The 15,805-nt window shown below is 39.5% G+C and overlaps 1 protein-coding gene across 4 annotated transcripts in view; it reads right to left on the bottom strand.

Annotated features, from left to right (window-relative positions):
* Positions 1 to 15,805, bottom strand: part of Ccny (cyclin Y) — a 203,463-nt gene that overhangs the window by 44,010 nt on the left and 143,648 nt on the right. For all 4 annotated transcript variants that reach the window (XM_063253663.1, XM_003468619.5, XM_063253664.1 and 1 more), the window contains one exon: positions 8,612 to 8,646. In XM_063253663.1, the coding sequence (XP_063109733.1) occupies positions 8,612 to 8,646 (35 nt within the window). The remainder of the gene's footprint in view (positions 1 to 8,611; positions 8,647 to 15,805) is intronic.

The following is a 15,805-nucleotide window of genomic DNA, read 5'->3' as shown; positions in this document are numbered from 1 at the left end:
AAATCACGTGCTTAACCTCCCCTCCCTCACCACAGCTGGGAATACACAGCTCACAAATTTAATAACAGAAACCTTAAGACCAGTTAAAGACCAGAGGCCCACTTAATACTTTGTCATTTACTTTCAATTAATATGTTTTCTCTGCAATAAAATTATGAAAACATGCAGTAGCTTGAGAAGTGCATAAACAATGATATAAATATCACAGCTAGAGGGCACTGCACTACTAAACCATTCTGATTCTCCAAAGAAGTTTCATAAAAATAGCATTCAGGTTAGGAAAGGAGACCAGTTTGCTTTCAGTAGAATACCTCGCTCTCAAACTGTTTCAGACCATTTCACCACTGTGAGGAAAGGACATAAAGAAAGGCTGTAAAGTTCAAGTTACAACTTGAATTACAATTTTGACATGGCATTTTCCTATGAACATATCACAACATTGTCATTGAGACAATCCACAGGAATTAGAAAAACTTTTTACTCTCATGTAGCAACTACACTGCAATCCTACAAAACGTTTTAAAAAATCAGAATCTAACAGTATTAAAAATCAGAATCTAAAAGTATTAAAATGAGTAGTAAGCTTTGAACATCCTTACCACATTTTCCTCACAGTTGAAAAAATTTACTACAAACAAAAACCTTAACAGATACAATAGTTACACACAAAAAAATCAGTAACTAATACATATGTAAATGAATTTTTAGAGATATTCCCAATGAAGCAAACAGACAATAACATTTGACTTCTATTTCTTGTGGGATTTCAATTTCCTTTGATAGAAATTCCTTCTAGACTAATGTGGTAGAGAATAGCAAACATATGTTTTCCTTCAGAAAACATAAGCCATGATGTCAGAAAGCCAGGAGAGATACACTGAAGCAAGTGCTGTCTGCACCAGCATGGTCTAAAAAAATCACCTGTGTGAGCCACAGTCAGGGCTCGGGCTCTGGACACTCAGTCCCATGGGCTGGAGGGTTAATCAGTCAAACCGAAGGACCTACTCCGGACCTCCTGTGAGTCCAAATAAATATCCCAGAACTAAGGACTGATGAGCCAAGGTCCTTAACTTTCAACTCTTTCAAATTCTTCAATGATTTCTAAATTGAATAAATTGCTAAGTATTAAGCCATTAGATTCTTGAATTCAAGGTATTTCATCACTTTAAATGCTACTAGTCAGGACTGCAAGAGCTATAGAAGTAAGCATCACTTTAAAGCTGAGCTACCCAGAATCATTCTACCAGATGGTCTGGAGCTCAGGGTTGATTCCTTCTCTGACTAGTGTGTTGGTTTAAATTGTTCTTTGAGGGTGTAGCAGAGAAAAGCTCCAGCAATGTGATGTTTAGCACTACCCTACCACTAACTCAGACAGCTTTAAATTTCACTGTGCCTCTGAAGGCACAGAAGCACAATTATGTACACCTCTGCTAAAAGATGTAGCCAATTTTTTGCTGAAGCTTTTAATTAAGTGTGTTGGACAGTTCTCATTTCTAGTAAAAATTTTTATTAATTTAGTTGCTGCATGATTCTAAAAAAATCACTACACTTACATATGTGACAGACACAGACTCTCCACTTAGGTTTCAATCTATGCAAGTAAATAACATAGCAATAAGATGCACTACAGCAGAGCAAGTGGAGAAAACAGACACTTGGGTGTCAATCTGACTCACCCAAAACTCCCAGGGGGGCCTGGGGAAGTCACCAGGTAGCCTCTACACTCTGCACCTCAGTTTCCACACCTGTGGATATCGATGAAGGTAACAGTCTGTCCCCTCATGGGGCCAGTAGGAGAGGCACCTGGGCTCATAATTATAAACACTGAACATGGTCAACAAAATGGTAGGAGTGCTGTCTGTACCTAATGTACACAACAATTAATATAAAAATGCCTAAGACAGTGCCTCATTTGGAAAAGACAGGCACACATAAGTGGCTTGGAAAGAGCTGCCCACAAATGACAACCGACTCCCAGACAGACAGGATACTATAAGGCCAACCACGAACTCTTCTTAGAAGGGGAACAGGAAACAGTCTGATTAGTGAGAAACCCAAACATAGATTATCTCTAGAGAAAAGTTTGTATCTTTGAAATAATGTGCATTTTATAAAATAAACTATGACCAAGCCAGGCGTGGTGACATGTGCTTGTAATCCCAGCACCCAGCAGGTTGAGGAAGGAGGATCCGTGTTAAGTTCAAGGCCAGCTTGGGCTACATAAGCAAGTTCAAAGCCAACCTGGGCTACACAGGGAGACCCTGTCTCAAAAAGGATAATAAATAAACAGTGACCATGTCAAGTAGGACTTCAGAGCTACAAGATTATCTGGTCTATTTATAGTGTCCAACATACAAAATAACTTCTTACTTACATCAAGGTCCACTAATATGTAAAAACTGTTGGATTATACCTTGTAAAAGATTTTATTGAACAGCTATTATGTGTTCAAAACAGTAAAATCTTGCCATCACAACACATCTGGAAAACAGGAATCCAGGCCACAGGACTACTAATGACATATTTTTGATTTGTTTGTTTGAGTCTTGCTATGCAGTGCAGGCTGGCCTTGAGCTCACTTTGTAGCTCTCAAACTTGTGGTCTCAAACTTGCAACGATCCTCCTGCCTCAGCCTCTTGAGTGCTGGCATTACAGACATGCACCATCATGTCTGGCTGTTCTTGCTATTCTTAAGCAAGGAGAATTATTCTTAAGTAACACACCTCTGTATTTCTCTGTGAAAGCAGTTATATTAGTCAAAACTACTGGTTCCAAAGAGCTATAGCTCCTAAGTAAAGTTTATAATATTCAAAACTGAAAAAATGAGTTGTGTTTTGAGGAAAGAATGTACCTTAATGCTGTACCAGTTAAAAATCACATTTACAGGATAGCAAACAAATACTAAAGACTAGTTTATTAAAGAGCTTGGCAACTTTATAAAATATTAAATGTAAGCTGGGTATAGTGACACACACCTGTAATCCTAGCACTCAGAAGGCTGAGGCAGGAGGATCCCTGTGAGTTTGGGATCAACTACAAAATGAGCCCAAGGCCAGCCTACACTACATAGTGTGATCTTGTCTCAAAAAAGAACAACAACAACAAAAAAATTAAATGTGGAATTACAATATGATCCAATAATTATTTTCCTAGGTATATGCCAAGAGAAACAAAAACACATGTCTATACAAAAATTGATACAAGAATATTCAAAATTGATATAAAAATAAGCTGGGAGGCTAAGGCTGGAGAACTACAAATGGCAGCAATGGAGTCAGGAAGGCAGAGACTACAAGAGTGCCTTCTCCCACACACCGCAGGGTCTGAGCAGTGGAAAATCGCGCCTCCTTATTTAGGAATGGGGTCTTCAGCACTTTTCACTGAAAAGACACGAATGTCTGAAATGAACCCTAACATTGGTTAGGACCCTCACAGCTGGGTGTCTTAACCAGTCAAAGTTTTCAAAGGATCTAAGAGAGCAGCCAGGAGGCAGCATCCCCTTAGCTATCCTATATTCATACCACACCAGAGTCAAGTGGCTCATCAGGAGAGGGAACGAGTGGAAAAAGAGGAAGGGTGACTGAAGGAACAAACAGAAGAGAAAACAAAGTCAGGCTGGGGCTGCAGCTCAGTAGTACAGCACTTACCTAGCATGCAAAGCCCTAGATTCTCAGTGCCACCAAAAGGGGAAAACAAAACAAAACGAACAAAAACAAAATGGAGGGGAGGAGGAGGAGGGAGAGATAGGCGAAGGGGAAAAGAAGGGGAGGAAGGAAAAGTCTTCCATAGACATTACCAGTGCATTCCTGGAACTGACATCATCTGTGCCAGCATTATGGTGTGTTTGTCACTTTCATCTCTAGATTTTCTGTGGTAGAGAAAGAAAGGAAAAAAGCAAAGCACCTGCTCCATTTCAATATCCTTGTCAAGCAGCCTGAGTGCTCTAAGACCCAGGGCCTAAGGATCTTTTAGTGACATATGAAAATTATGTACTCTAAATCACTGCTGCAGTGATTTATCACTTGAAATTACTTTGAGATAAAAGTAGGATTTCATTATCTTTCTAGCTTTTAAAATTTAACTGACATTAAAACCCTACCCTTCTTTCTCACCCTCCAAATACACTGTATGGAGGCTACCACAGCAGCTGCTCACAACCGTGCCTTCTGTGAAGAGCAGCGATCCACATGGAAATTTCTCAAAGAACTCAAATTAGACTCAAATTCCATTTGATCCAGCTAGTCTCCTTAAAGTGTAAAAAGAAAAATAAAGACTTGATAGACAGAAACAAGAAAGACAGGTCTTTTGCAACTGGGAAGGTGTTAAAGGCAAGTAAAAAGATTTAAGAATCAAATACCCACAATGAATATAAACATATGGTATAAACATGAAATAATAACATTAATAATGAAAATGAGGAAAGATAATCTAGAAATGAAGCGAGGGATAAAGGGTATAAAAAAGACCAAGATATATTTTGCACATTAACCTATTCTCTAAGATCAATGCAAACTTCATGTATTACAAACACATACTGATAAAATTAAATACAACATGAAAAAAAAAAAAAAAAGAATGCAGGCCCTCTCCCCAAAAAGAGCAAATGTGCAAGGGGCAAAAGTAATGTTTCAAATTTTTAAAACACCAGTTTCTGTATCAAAATCACTTTATTCTTTGACTTTTATGATTTACAGACCAAAAGTACAACCAGAATAAACATCATTTTACAAATAATTCTACTCCTGTCTCTCTAAAAGCTCCAAAGCAGAAAGCAATTCAGAATTCAACTATTTAAGAGGAGCAAAAGCTACTTAAGGCAGCACTCCCAAAAGGAGCTTAACAAAATATATTCCTCCTAGAATACACTCCTCCTGTTCTTAGTAAATATGAAAAAAAACCCATACCAAAAACCCCAGAAAGACTTCATCAGTTTTGATACTCAACTCAGAAAATTAATAGAATTACCTAAACATCAATGGGCAATAATAATATCAATATATTTACAAGGTACTATAATTAGTTTGCAAATCACCTTTCCTTCAGTATCTCCTTTGGGTCAAGCAGGTCAGGAATTCTGACTCAATTGAGAAGATAAGAAAACCAAGTCCTCAAGACTTTTCCAAGGCTGCCCAATCAGCTGGCTGGCAGAATTCCTTCAGCTCCAGGTCCAGCTAACAATGTGGCTCTCACTTAGCTGCTCAATGATACTCTCTGCCTTTCTTCCTCATTGGGTGGGGTGGGGTGATTCCACATAGCACCCCCAGTTTGTCTTTTACAATTTTACAGCACATGTTCACCAACGCAAAGAAAGGAAAGCTGGCCTCTTGATCTTTCCTGCTTGAATATTCTCCCCTTCTCTATTTTCTCAGAATGATCAGTCCACTTTAGGTATGCTGTCTCCAGGTGGCAGCAGGACATCAGTGAACAACCAGGCTGAGGTGAAAGGTATGAGGCTTCCCTAAGTTGCAGTCACCCACAATGTTCCCGCAATTTCTAATCAGAGATGTTCACATTTTCATTAAAGGATTAAAATAGTTACACAGAAAAAACAAAATTTTAGCAGAGTTTTAAATAATTTCAAATTTAAAATACAACCATTTATACCAATTTTTAAAAATACCTTTTATAATGTACTAAATTCTTCTATAAATATTGTTCATTCTAATTACATCTAAAACACAGATGCTGTAATCTTTACAATGCACCATGATACAGCCACGCGTTTACTCTCAGATGGTTTCAAGCTTTAAAACTTGTGATACACCCTTGCGGAAGGAAGCAGCCTCCTGTTACCTAAGCCTCTAGGTTTCGTCTGGCTGTCTCGAGCCAGTTCGGTGTCCACCCTCTTTTCCTGCCTTCGGTTTTATTCCTATTGCCTCTTTGCTGCCCAAAGTAACTCTTTGTACTTCCTGATGTGTACCAGAAGCCAGAAAAACCATATTTTCTTCATCTGAAGGATGTTAGAAATTTTCTCTGTAATCATTCCCATTCTTTTAACTGGCTTCTCTATATCCTCTGCTGTCATTCTCTTATTAAATAACTGCCTTTTTCATAGGTTATCAGAGTGACGTGTTCTAGGTAGGTTCATCAGAAACTTCAAGAGCAAGTAAACACTGTTCTTTACAAAATAGTAAATAAAATGTAAAAAAGGTTCTCCAGGAAGTTGACAGAACAAAGAAACACCTCTCACAATAAAGCAAGTAAAAATGATAAGGTTATACAAACAAACAGGGTTCAAGAATACCTGTTCTTTTAAAATTTAAGAGCAATTTGAATTGCAAATTTTATTTGGGAATCCACATTTAATGAAATAAATCCTACAGATTGTCCTATGAAAATTTAATTATAATTGTTGTCCTCCAACTTCAAACAAATAAAATAATCTCTGTTCCTGTGAAAGATGGTATCACTATCTGACAAACACAGTAAGAACCAAGTCTCAATCATGGCTCCACTGTTTATTCAGTTAACTTATTTATGGCTCAGTTTCCCTATCAATAAAATGGGAATACCACATAATACTGTGGTTACTGTGCTAACTACATTGGTCAAGTATGTTAAAGCAATCAAAACAGCAGCTGGCACATGCAGTGAGACCTTCAGCAGGTAACAGTGATTATTGATACTCCTTATACTTTCTTTAGTGTTCTAAAAGTTGGTGTAGCTGGGCATGGTGGTGCATGCCTACAATCTCAGCACCTGGGAAGCTAAGGCAGGAAGATCTCCTTAAGTTCAAGGGCCAGCCTGAGCTCTCTACTGTGTCCAAGGCCAGTCTACACTGCATATCAAGATCCTGTCTCAAACAAAAAAGTTGGTGTGCTCGCCTAATTGAACCTGCAGGTAATTTCACTCTAGCAGCATTTCAGTGGGATGGCACACTCCAAGGCTCTTCTCAGGAGATGCAGAACTGACATGCTCATCTGCAGCCAGCTCACTGTGGCACACCAATCGTAGGGTCATCTGCTCCAGGCTCACCTGTTACGTAGACACGTAGCTGATCCTTCTTTTACACAGGAACAAGTGCATCTGAGAGATCACAAGAACTGTGCCACTGCACATACCGTCAGAGATGGGAGGTTTCAGAGACGTCTAAAGGTTAGGCTAAGTCAGGGAGGACACCCTGAGACAGGATGCAGAGCCTACCACCTAATGCACATTCTGGGGCAGGTGCAAGGATGCACCAGACACAAAGTGTAAGGCTCAGCAGGAGAGTGGATCAGAGCAGAGGTTTAGTCAGACCTAGGAGTACACCTGCCTCGCCCAGGAGCTGCAGTAAGCAGAGAAGATATGGTTGCTCCTCAGCTTACACCTCTCATCTGGCAAACCCCTTACAGACATGCTAATGAGTGGGAAAGCAGTCAAGCTTATACCCAGCAGAAAATAAACAGAAACAAGGATTTAGAGAATTAGGTTCAATCACTCACACCGTTGTGTGCTTTAAGAAAAGAAAGCAATTTTCATCATCTTTTCTTAGTGACATATAATTGGACAGATGCTTTGCATCAATGCTACAAAATCTGAGGGATCAGGAAAGAAGTCATGAATCATTTTAAGAATCTAATAAAAACTATAGACTCTCTGACCCTAGAAAACTGCTGATGCACATACATACAGATTCACCCCATCCATAAAAGAACCACCAGTTTTCTACAGCAGGGTGACTCTTGAGTGCATAGACCTGGCTTACAAGATTTCTGTCCAAATACATTCTGTCCAGATTTTCAAGGAGTGGGCAACACAATACTAATACACAACTTTACTAAGTAACTCAAGGTCTGCAAATACTTAAATACTGACAGTCTCAGAATCCTGAAAAAAGCTTTGTGAGGTCATTTAGATCTGTTTTGTTTTGTTTTTCCCCCAGCATGAGCGTTTACAGCACACTATGTTGATGATTTACCTGTTTTACTGGCCCATACTTCATGGACAGAGTTCTTCCTAAACAAAGGGGTATAGACTCAAAAAACAAGGGGTGGCTGTAACTTGCCTTGAGGTGGGAGTGGTGGGGCTGAACTTACTGCTCAAGGAAAAAAGAAGAAATATCTGAGGGGATATGTCCTGCACAGACACCATGGGAAGACAATCTCTCAGACTGGCCAAGGTGCTAGGAGTGTATTTTTCAAAAATCTTTTTACACTGTTAAGTTTATCCTTTTCTGAGCACCCAAGAATGTGCACATGCTACTGGACCTTCAAGCAGGGATTCCATAGAGGAAAGAGAGTGAGGAGGCAGATAGCTGCTAATGGAAATGGTTTTGTGTTTATTCAAATGAAAATAAGCTACAAGGAAACAAAGAATGATCTGAAAGTGAGTATAAAGAATGGATCAAAATTAAAATGAAGTGGCTTTTATTTGGACCTGTGTGGTACTGGGTACGGCACTATTCACATTAATCTTCTCATTAACAATGGCAGTCTAGGGAATCTGGAAAAACCTTTGAGACTGTGGATAAATACCAAGGGTTACAAGCCAAATGGAGTGTGAGTACAATGCAACATTCTTCTAAGTACTGGCACAATACACGAAGCATTTTAGTCATCGAAGACATAGCTATTCAAGTTTTTACACTGTACAGTCAGCATGAAAAACACAGGGAGACAGCTTCACTTACATGGTTAATGAAGAGACTCTTGCGTTTTTCTCTCACTGTGAAAACAAAAGATACAACACAAATGTTACGTATTTGCATGCCAATTTGGGGAGGACTGGGCCTCTGTGTCATGGTCCCATCCTTCCACCAACCAGCATATCCAGTTGCTCAGTTGTCAAATGAGCAACTTAAATTTGGCCAATAGAGAGAATTTCCGCTTAACAGCACCTGACAGAATAACTGCAGCTCTAGTCAATAAGGGGTTACATTTCTATTAACAACAAAATATTAGTAAATCTCACAAAACTTGTGTACGTCTAATAGTTTATGATGATTAACAAATAACAGGACTAGTTATTTTTATACCAACCAGACTCATAAAGGCTGTTGCTCTGAGAGTGATGTGTAAGTAATACACATAAGAGCATCACACACAGGACAGATGATGTTTATCGGAAGTGCTTGTTATCATGGAGACCAGCTGCTCTCCACAAAGGGTGCCAGCAAAGAGGTCTGGGTTTAGGTCCAGTAGGGCCTCTGGAGCACTCAGTGGCACTCCTGCACTCAGAGAGGCTAGCAGAGCTCACAATAAGAAACACTGCTTGGAAGAGACACTTTTCACCACCACCACCACCACCCCCCGCCACCCACACAGCCAATCAGCACTGAGCGCTCAGCCTCTGGTGCCCCAACCTCGATGGTTGTCACAGCAGGGTCTCAACCTCAAAGCATGAGAAGGATGCCCAGGGACCAGAGGAGCCAATAATCTCCTAACGGCACTGCATTTTGCATTTCTTTTCTAAAGACTTGCTTTTGGGGACTCACTAGTCCATCAACACACTTATAGAGTATGTAGAGAATACATTGTAGAGAATATAAAAAACAGGTTTCCTGGTACCTTGAAACCACAGTGGGCAAGTAAGTGCATCATATGAGGAAGGGTTTTCCCCCTGTAACTCATGCCCCATAAGATAACACATTTTAGTTTTTCATAGTCTTCTGACTAACCAGTTGCTGGGACTTGGAAACTGTTTTCCAATTCATCACATGCAGTTTTTAGGCACACAGGAAACACTTCTGTTTTCCCTAGCGATCCTGTCCTCAGAGGCTGGCAGTGTAAATCAGGAGCAGAGTGCTTGCCCAGCTAGCATTCACAACCCTCTAGGTCCCATCCACAGTACTGGGGCTAGTGGTGGTTGGGGGTAGAGATGTATAAAATCCAATCTTCTCTGGAATAACTGTTGCCTTTGTATCTCAAAGTTACTTGACATGAAAAAGCAAACACTAGTCTGAGGATACAGATGAGTGGATTAAAAAGGAAAAACTAAGAGCTAAGCACTGAGAATTAGATCAGTTCACTTGCAGGTAATTAGCCCATCCAGTGTAGGACAAAGAGGTAACACCTATGACATATACAGACAATCGCCACAGGCTAAGTCTGCCAAGTAATAGGGAGGTGGTGTTACTACCTTTGACCTAAATTCAGTTAACTATGCACACTGGAATCTTAATGAAAGGAAGATGAAGGTCTGCCTGAAAGCAGTTAAGTTTTGAATTACACATACACACACAGAGCATGTGTATGTGCACGTGTATTTTTCTAAATTAACTAAACACTAACCTATTATGCATGAAGTTAGAAATGATATAAAGAGATATGATGATATTTTTGTCAATTTTTGGTTTCACAACGAATGAAGGGATCTGAAAACACTTTCCACATGGGCCATAGACCTGACAGTTTCTAGTAAATTGTTTGTCCAACAGGTTTGTGCAAGAGACTTATAGTCTTCCCATTACATCTTAGGGGCTGGGGATTTAGCTCAGCGGCCTAAGCACCTGCATTGCAAGCAGGCAGTCATGAGTTCGATCCCTGGTACCGATTAAAAAAAAAAAAAAAAAAGAGCCATCTTGTGTCACTTCAACAGTATACAGCAGATAAAAGATAATTTATGCTTCAAGAAATGTTTCTTTCAGAAATACCACAGCTTCTTAAACAGACTGACATTAAGAATTATTCAGACACAGAAGAGAGGGCTAAAAATAGAATCTTTTAATACTTTAGATTGAAAGTTTTACCAAGAAAGTGTTAAAAATAATAAACACCACAGTAGACATACAGGAACATTATAGAGACATTCGCTATTCTTGTACAGCACCTTCAAGGATCCATCTTAGGGATGAATCAGACCATTATCATGAACTCCAACTGGGTTCAATCAGAAGTCTAAATTTACAGATTTACTAAGACTACATACAGTATTACAAAACACGAAAGGGCATCTGAATCTGTTAACAGAATCTCTTAGGCATTTGCGGCCTTGGTGCAGCTGACCACCCACACAGTACCCTACCTCCCTCAGAGAAATGATTTGAAAGCTAGGGTACTCCAGGGATCCACTCAGGTACCATTTATCTCTATCATTCTACAATGCCCTTCGTATAAGGGCTTCTGCAAGCTGCAGTCTGCAGTCAGCCTGAGAAGCTTACCATACGTGTAACCCATGGCTGTCTTTCAGAACATCTTCTGAACCCCAAATGAAGCACCTGTCTCTCTTTAAACAGGAAGAATCCCTAATGTCCATGGTTTCACTTGTCCTATTTCTCTGCAACTGGGCTAATTCTTTCTCCTAAGAATCTTGAGTTTGAACATACTCAGAAACCTAGTTGATCACAGCCAGGAGCTAGCCTGAAGGTATGGAAGGGCCACATCTCTGCTGTTTAAGACAGAGAACACAAAGCAGATCTCACTGCCCTTGGCCCTAGGAACCTGGTTGAGGGAGGGTTCCCATCATTCCCTAACTCAGTGATGGTAAGCCTTTTAGAGTTTTCAATGATACAAAGACCCCGCCACAGCATGTGTGCCACAGATTTGCTACAATTGCCCAAACTGGTAAGAGTACACACTGGCTCTACACTGTCTGTACAATGTGGTCTATGATGAGCACCTGCTTTCCTTATAGTCTCAGTCCTCAAAAAGTCCCTGTGCTTAGCTGGCTGCCAGCATGTCACATTTTCACCGCTCAGACCTGCTGGAGAAACGAAGACGAGACTTTTACTGCGGGCTTACAAATGATCTGAACCTTGCCCATGACCCTCCTCTCCTTGTACTGATTTTACTTTATTTCTCTTTATTGCATAGTCACAGACATGAATATATCTGTATTTCCGGTTCCATGAGTCCCACAACGAATCACCAAACCTGATGCTGATTGTCAGTAGCCATGCTGAGAAGTACATAGGTGAGGCCTTAGTTCCTAACTGCTTTCAACTCCTAGTTCCAATCACTCAAGAAATACCTGAGATTCCAGAAACATTTAAAATTAGGTAGTCCTCTTATCCTAGGCCAGCTGGAGCTGGACTAAGTAAGAGTCTATCATAAGAGGAATAATAAATAAGGAGACTCTTACAGCAGCACCAAAAGAAGGCAGACAAAATTATCCAAATCTCAGTATGTCTCTCAAACAAAGGACATTAATCAGCTCTAAAGCACAAAATGTTTTAACTATTATGTTTCAGGTAATGATGAAGGTAATATATCAACTCATTATTAACAGCTGGCTTTAATTGTTTTAAGACCTCAATATGCCTGTTTACTAAAAATTAAAATTTATGGAGTTCTCAGAATTCATACATAATTAAATGCATTGACAGCTATACTTTGCTTTGTTAGGAAAAACAAGTAATAAATTGTTTTGGATCATAGATCTCATCTTAGAGAAAAATAATAGTGATATCCTTTCATCTAATCTATGATATTTTGTTGAGAGGATTTTTAATTGGCTATAGCAACAGTACATAATGTCTTTAAATAGAGTGTAGAGGATTTGGTTTTAAGATTAAAAAAACAAAGAATGTAGAGGTTTAAAAATAAGCTACATAAAATCAGTAAAAGCACTGTTAACATTACCATTAAAATACATTATAAGGCTCTTCCAGAACAATGGCAAAATGAGAAGTAATTGGCAGTGTTGCAATCTGAGAGCAAATTTCACATAAGATCCTAACAGGTACTGTACCACAATGTCAAAGAAGTAGTTTCTGCCTTACAACTTCCTAGAAAAATCTAGTGCCTAATTCCTAAAGATCTGTTAAAAATATAAACACAATTTCAGCTAACTTCTTTCATGGACAGACATTTAAAAACCTATCTTGGTTTCCTGTCTTGCATTTCTAAAGCAGCCCTCCAATGGCCAAGTGTCAGTCATCAGTCAGCCACAGGACATTAGGACTGAACTAAGGAGGTCTGAAGATACCACCTTAATCCAAGTTCCTTCTTCTGGAAATAAGGAAGCAACCAACAGAGGGCCACGCAGGGAGTGACTAGAATAGGAGGGAGGAGGACAGGGACAAGAGGTTGGCTGAGCCCTTTTCTCTCTAATATCCTACAACCGGGAGCAGCATCAAGGATGCTGAGTCCCCTGGAATCTGCATGAAATGTGTTCCGCTTAAAAACAGAATGAGTATTAGGACTTGTTATGCACAGTGCTAAGCTATTCTATAAAGACAAGTTACTTAGCTTGCTGATTACTCTGAATGTGGAGGCTTCTCTTACATGTAAGGAATTAATAGCATTTCCTTTGGAGATAAGGGTAACTGATTGCTTAGACAGCATAGCCAATGCAGATTGCAAAAGTCTGGTTCAAAGAAAGGTTTTATTTTTTTTTTCCTGTCGATGTCAAACATCAAGCTTTGAAGTCAAATTAAAAGTCCCTAATTTTGTCTTACTGTAAGTTAAATTATCACACAACTCCTGCAGATTTCACTACTGCAGTAGATTCAATCACTCACTTATTTCAAATACAACTGCTGAGCTCATCTTGATGTGTACACCAAAGATCCTGCCTGGCTGGGCTCCTGACAGGAGGTCATAGGTGAGGCCTTAGTTCCTAACTGCTTTCAACTCCTAGTTCCAATCACTCAAGAAATACCTGAGATTCCAGAAACATTTAAAATTAGGTAGTCCTCTACCCAGGCCCAGAAAAATGGAACATTCTGTGCACTCAAAAGGAAATCTAATAAGCAAGGCAGATGAGACAAAAAAGACAGAAAATTTTTCAAAGATGTCCAGGACTGAACAATCAGAGAGAAGAAAACTGTAGGATAGATAATAGGAGGCAGACACAGACATAGGAGAAAATTATTCAAAAAAATAAATATACATCTACCTTGCTGACCAACTCTGAGTGTTTTCTGCTCCCCAGAGAATAGCTGGGGCCAAATGTTTTCTTCAAAAGCACAGAAACTTCCAGCTATGTACTGTTCTTCTAAAACTACCACTGATTATTAAAGAAATGAAGTTGCATAGAAAACTTGAAAAATACAGTCGTGTAAGAAAGAAAACATAACTACAAATAAAAATTAGAACTTAGAAAATAGTCTACAAAGAAAACAGTAGTAAGTAACAATCCAGATATAATCACTATTGATAGTATGGTCTATGTCCTTAGTTCTTTTCTCTGTGCACATTATATAGATGCATTATGTGCACTTTTGCAAATGGGCATACTAATAAATATATGCAAAGAAACAAGTATTCATACATAAACATACCAACATAAATACATGCCCATTCTTCTGTTAGTGTGTTAGCATTTTAATTGAACATTAATTCTTTAATGATCACATTCAATATACTTCAGTTGTAACTAGTCTGGCCCATGGTGGAAGCGAGGCCTCAAAAGACTTTTAGGTAAGATTGTAAGTGCTGTGTATACTGTCATTTCCCTACTCTAAAATGTTGACTGGCAGCATTACAACCTAATCTCTTCCTGGTTTGCTTCCAAAGTATGTGGTAGCAGCTCTTAAACAGAAGGTAGAAGGCCTATCTATATTAGGAAAACATGGACAGAGAAAGATCAGCGAGCACACAGGCATCAGACATGCCCTCTGCTCTCAGGCTAGTGTTCATTCCCTCTCTTGGTCAGACCCTGCCTTCTGGTGTGAGGTGTTGTGGGCAGCACAAAAGAGGACTCTGCACTAAGAGAGGTGATAAGATGCAGAAACACAGTCCTCCAGCTGAACAAACAAGACCCTACCTTCCACAGGCAGCAGGTATTGGCTATCATGGAGGGCATCCAGCTATCCCCAGTGGGGTCAATCATTACCAACAACTTCTGCTCTGGGACATGCATACTGAGTAGTAACTGATTATTGGATCTGGGGGAAGTGTTATTAGCAGAGGATACAGTAAAAAAGCATAATGAGAAAAACTGACTTTCCATGTTTAACTGATTTAGCTGAGATTACACAGTGCAAATAGCTTTATTAAAACTGGAACACCCAAGAGATCAGACATTGGAGTGGGTAGTGCTCCAAGAAAAATAAAGAACAGCATCCAAAGAGGACTGCCCTGTCCATTTAGATAACAAGGCTTGGTCTAGTCCAGAGAATCTGGCCTCTCTGCCTCCAGGACAATGGCAGAGAGGAGACCTGAACTGGTAGAAGAGGGTCATGTCCAGGTCAGACCTGAGAGAGGGAAGTATACACCTATTACTACATCCTCCTGCCTCCAAAGATGTGCATCTCTTTTTACTAAAGTTAGAAAAGGTGAGAGAAAGTGAAACCACAGCATAAAACAAACAAGCAGACTGTCACAACCTCATGAGTTTCTACAAGGAGTTTCCCAACACTGCCTTCAACCTTGTGTTTCATTTTCTTTCTAAGTTTGCAAAATGAGGAAGCAAACATGTCATATAGTGGATAAACAGACATGTACTTTATTTACAAACCATAAAAATAAGCACATCCAGATGACCTGGAGATCACATAAACAGGGAAGACATACAGTACGATTTAATCTGTATGTGAAATCAAAAGATGTTGAGCTCACCGAAGTAGCACAACAGTAGTTACCACAGGCCTGGAAGGAACAAGGGGACAGTAAGAGACTAGTGTTCTATTATGCTGAGCATAATGTCAAATAGCAGAAGGGATTTTAACGTTCTTAGAACAAAAAATATTAAGTGTTTGAGATGATGGACAATCTAAGAATCTTTAATTGATCAATAAATAATGTGTACAAATATATCAAAATACCACAGTGTACCCCATAAAGATGTAGAATTGTGTACTAATTAAAAATCAGTGATAATAAAGCCAGCAGCAGTGGTACATGTCTGTAACGCTAGCCAGTCACTCAGAAGGCTCAGGTAGAACAATCACTGAAACCAGTAGATGGAAGCCAACTAGGCAAGACAGGCAAGACTTTGTCCA

This window comes from Cavia porcellus, unplaced genomic scaffold, assembly GCF_034190915.1.
Source record: "Cavia porcellus strain 051 isolate PalLab524CR breed Dunkin Hartley unplaced genomic scaffold, mCavPor4.1 scaffold_7, whole genome shotgun sequence".
NCBI lineage: Eukaryota > Metazoa > Chordata > Mammalia > Rodentia > Caviidae > Cavia > Cavia porcellus.
This window is presented reverse-complemented; position numbering and strand designations above follow the sequence as displayed.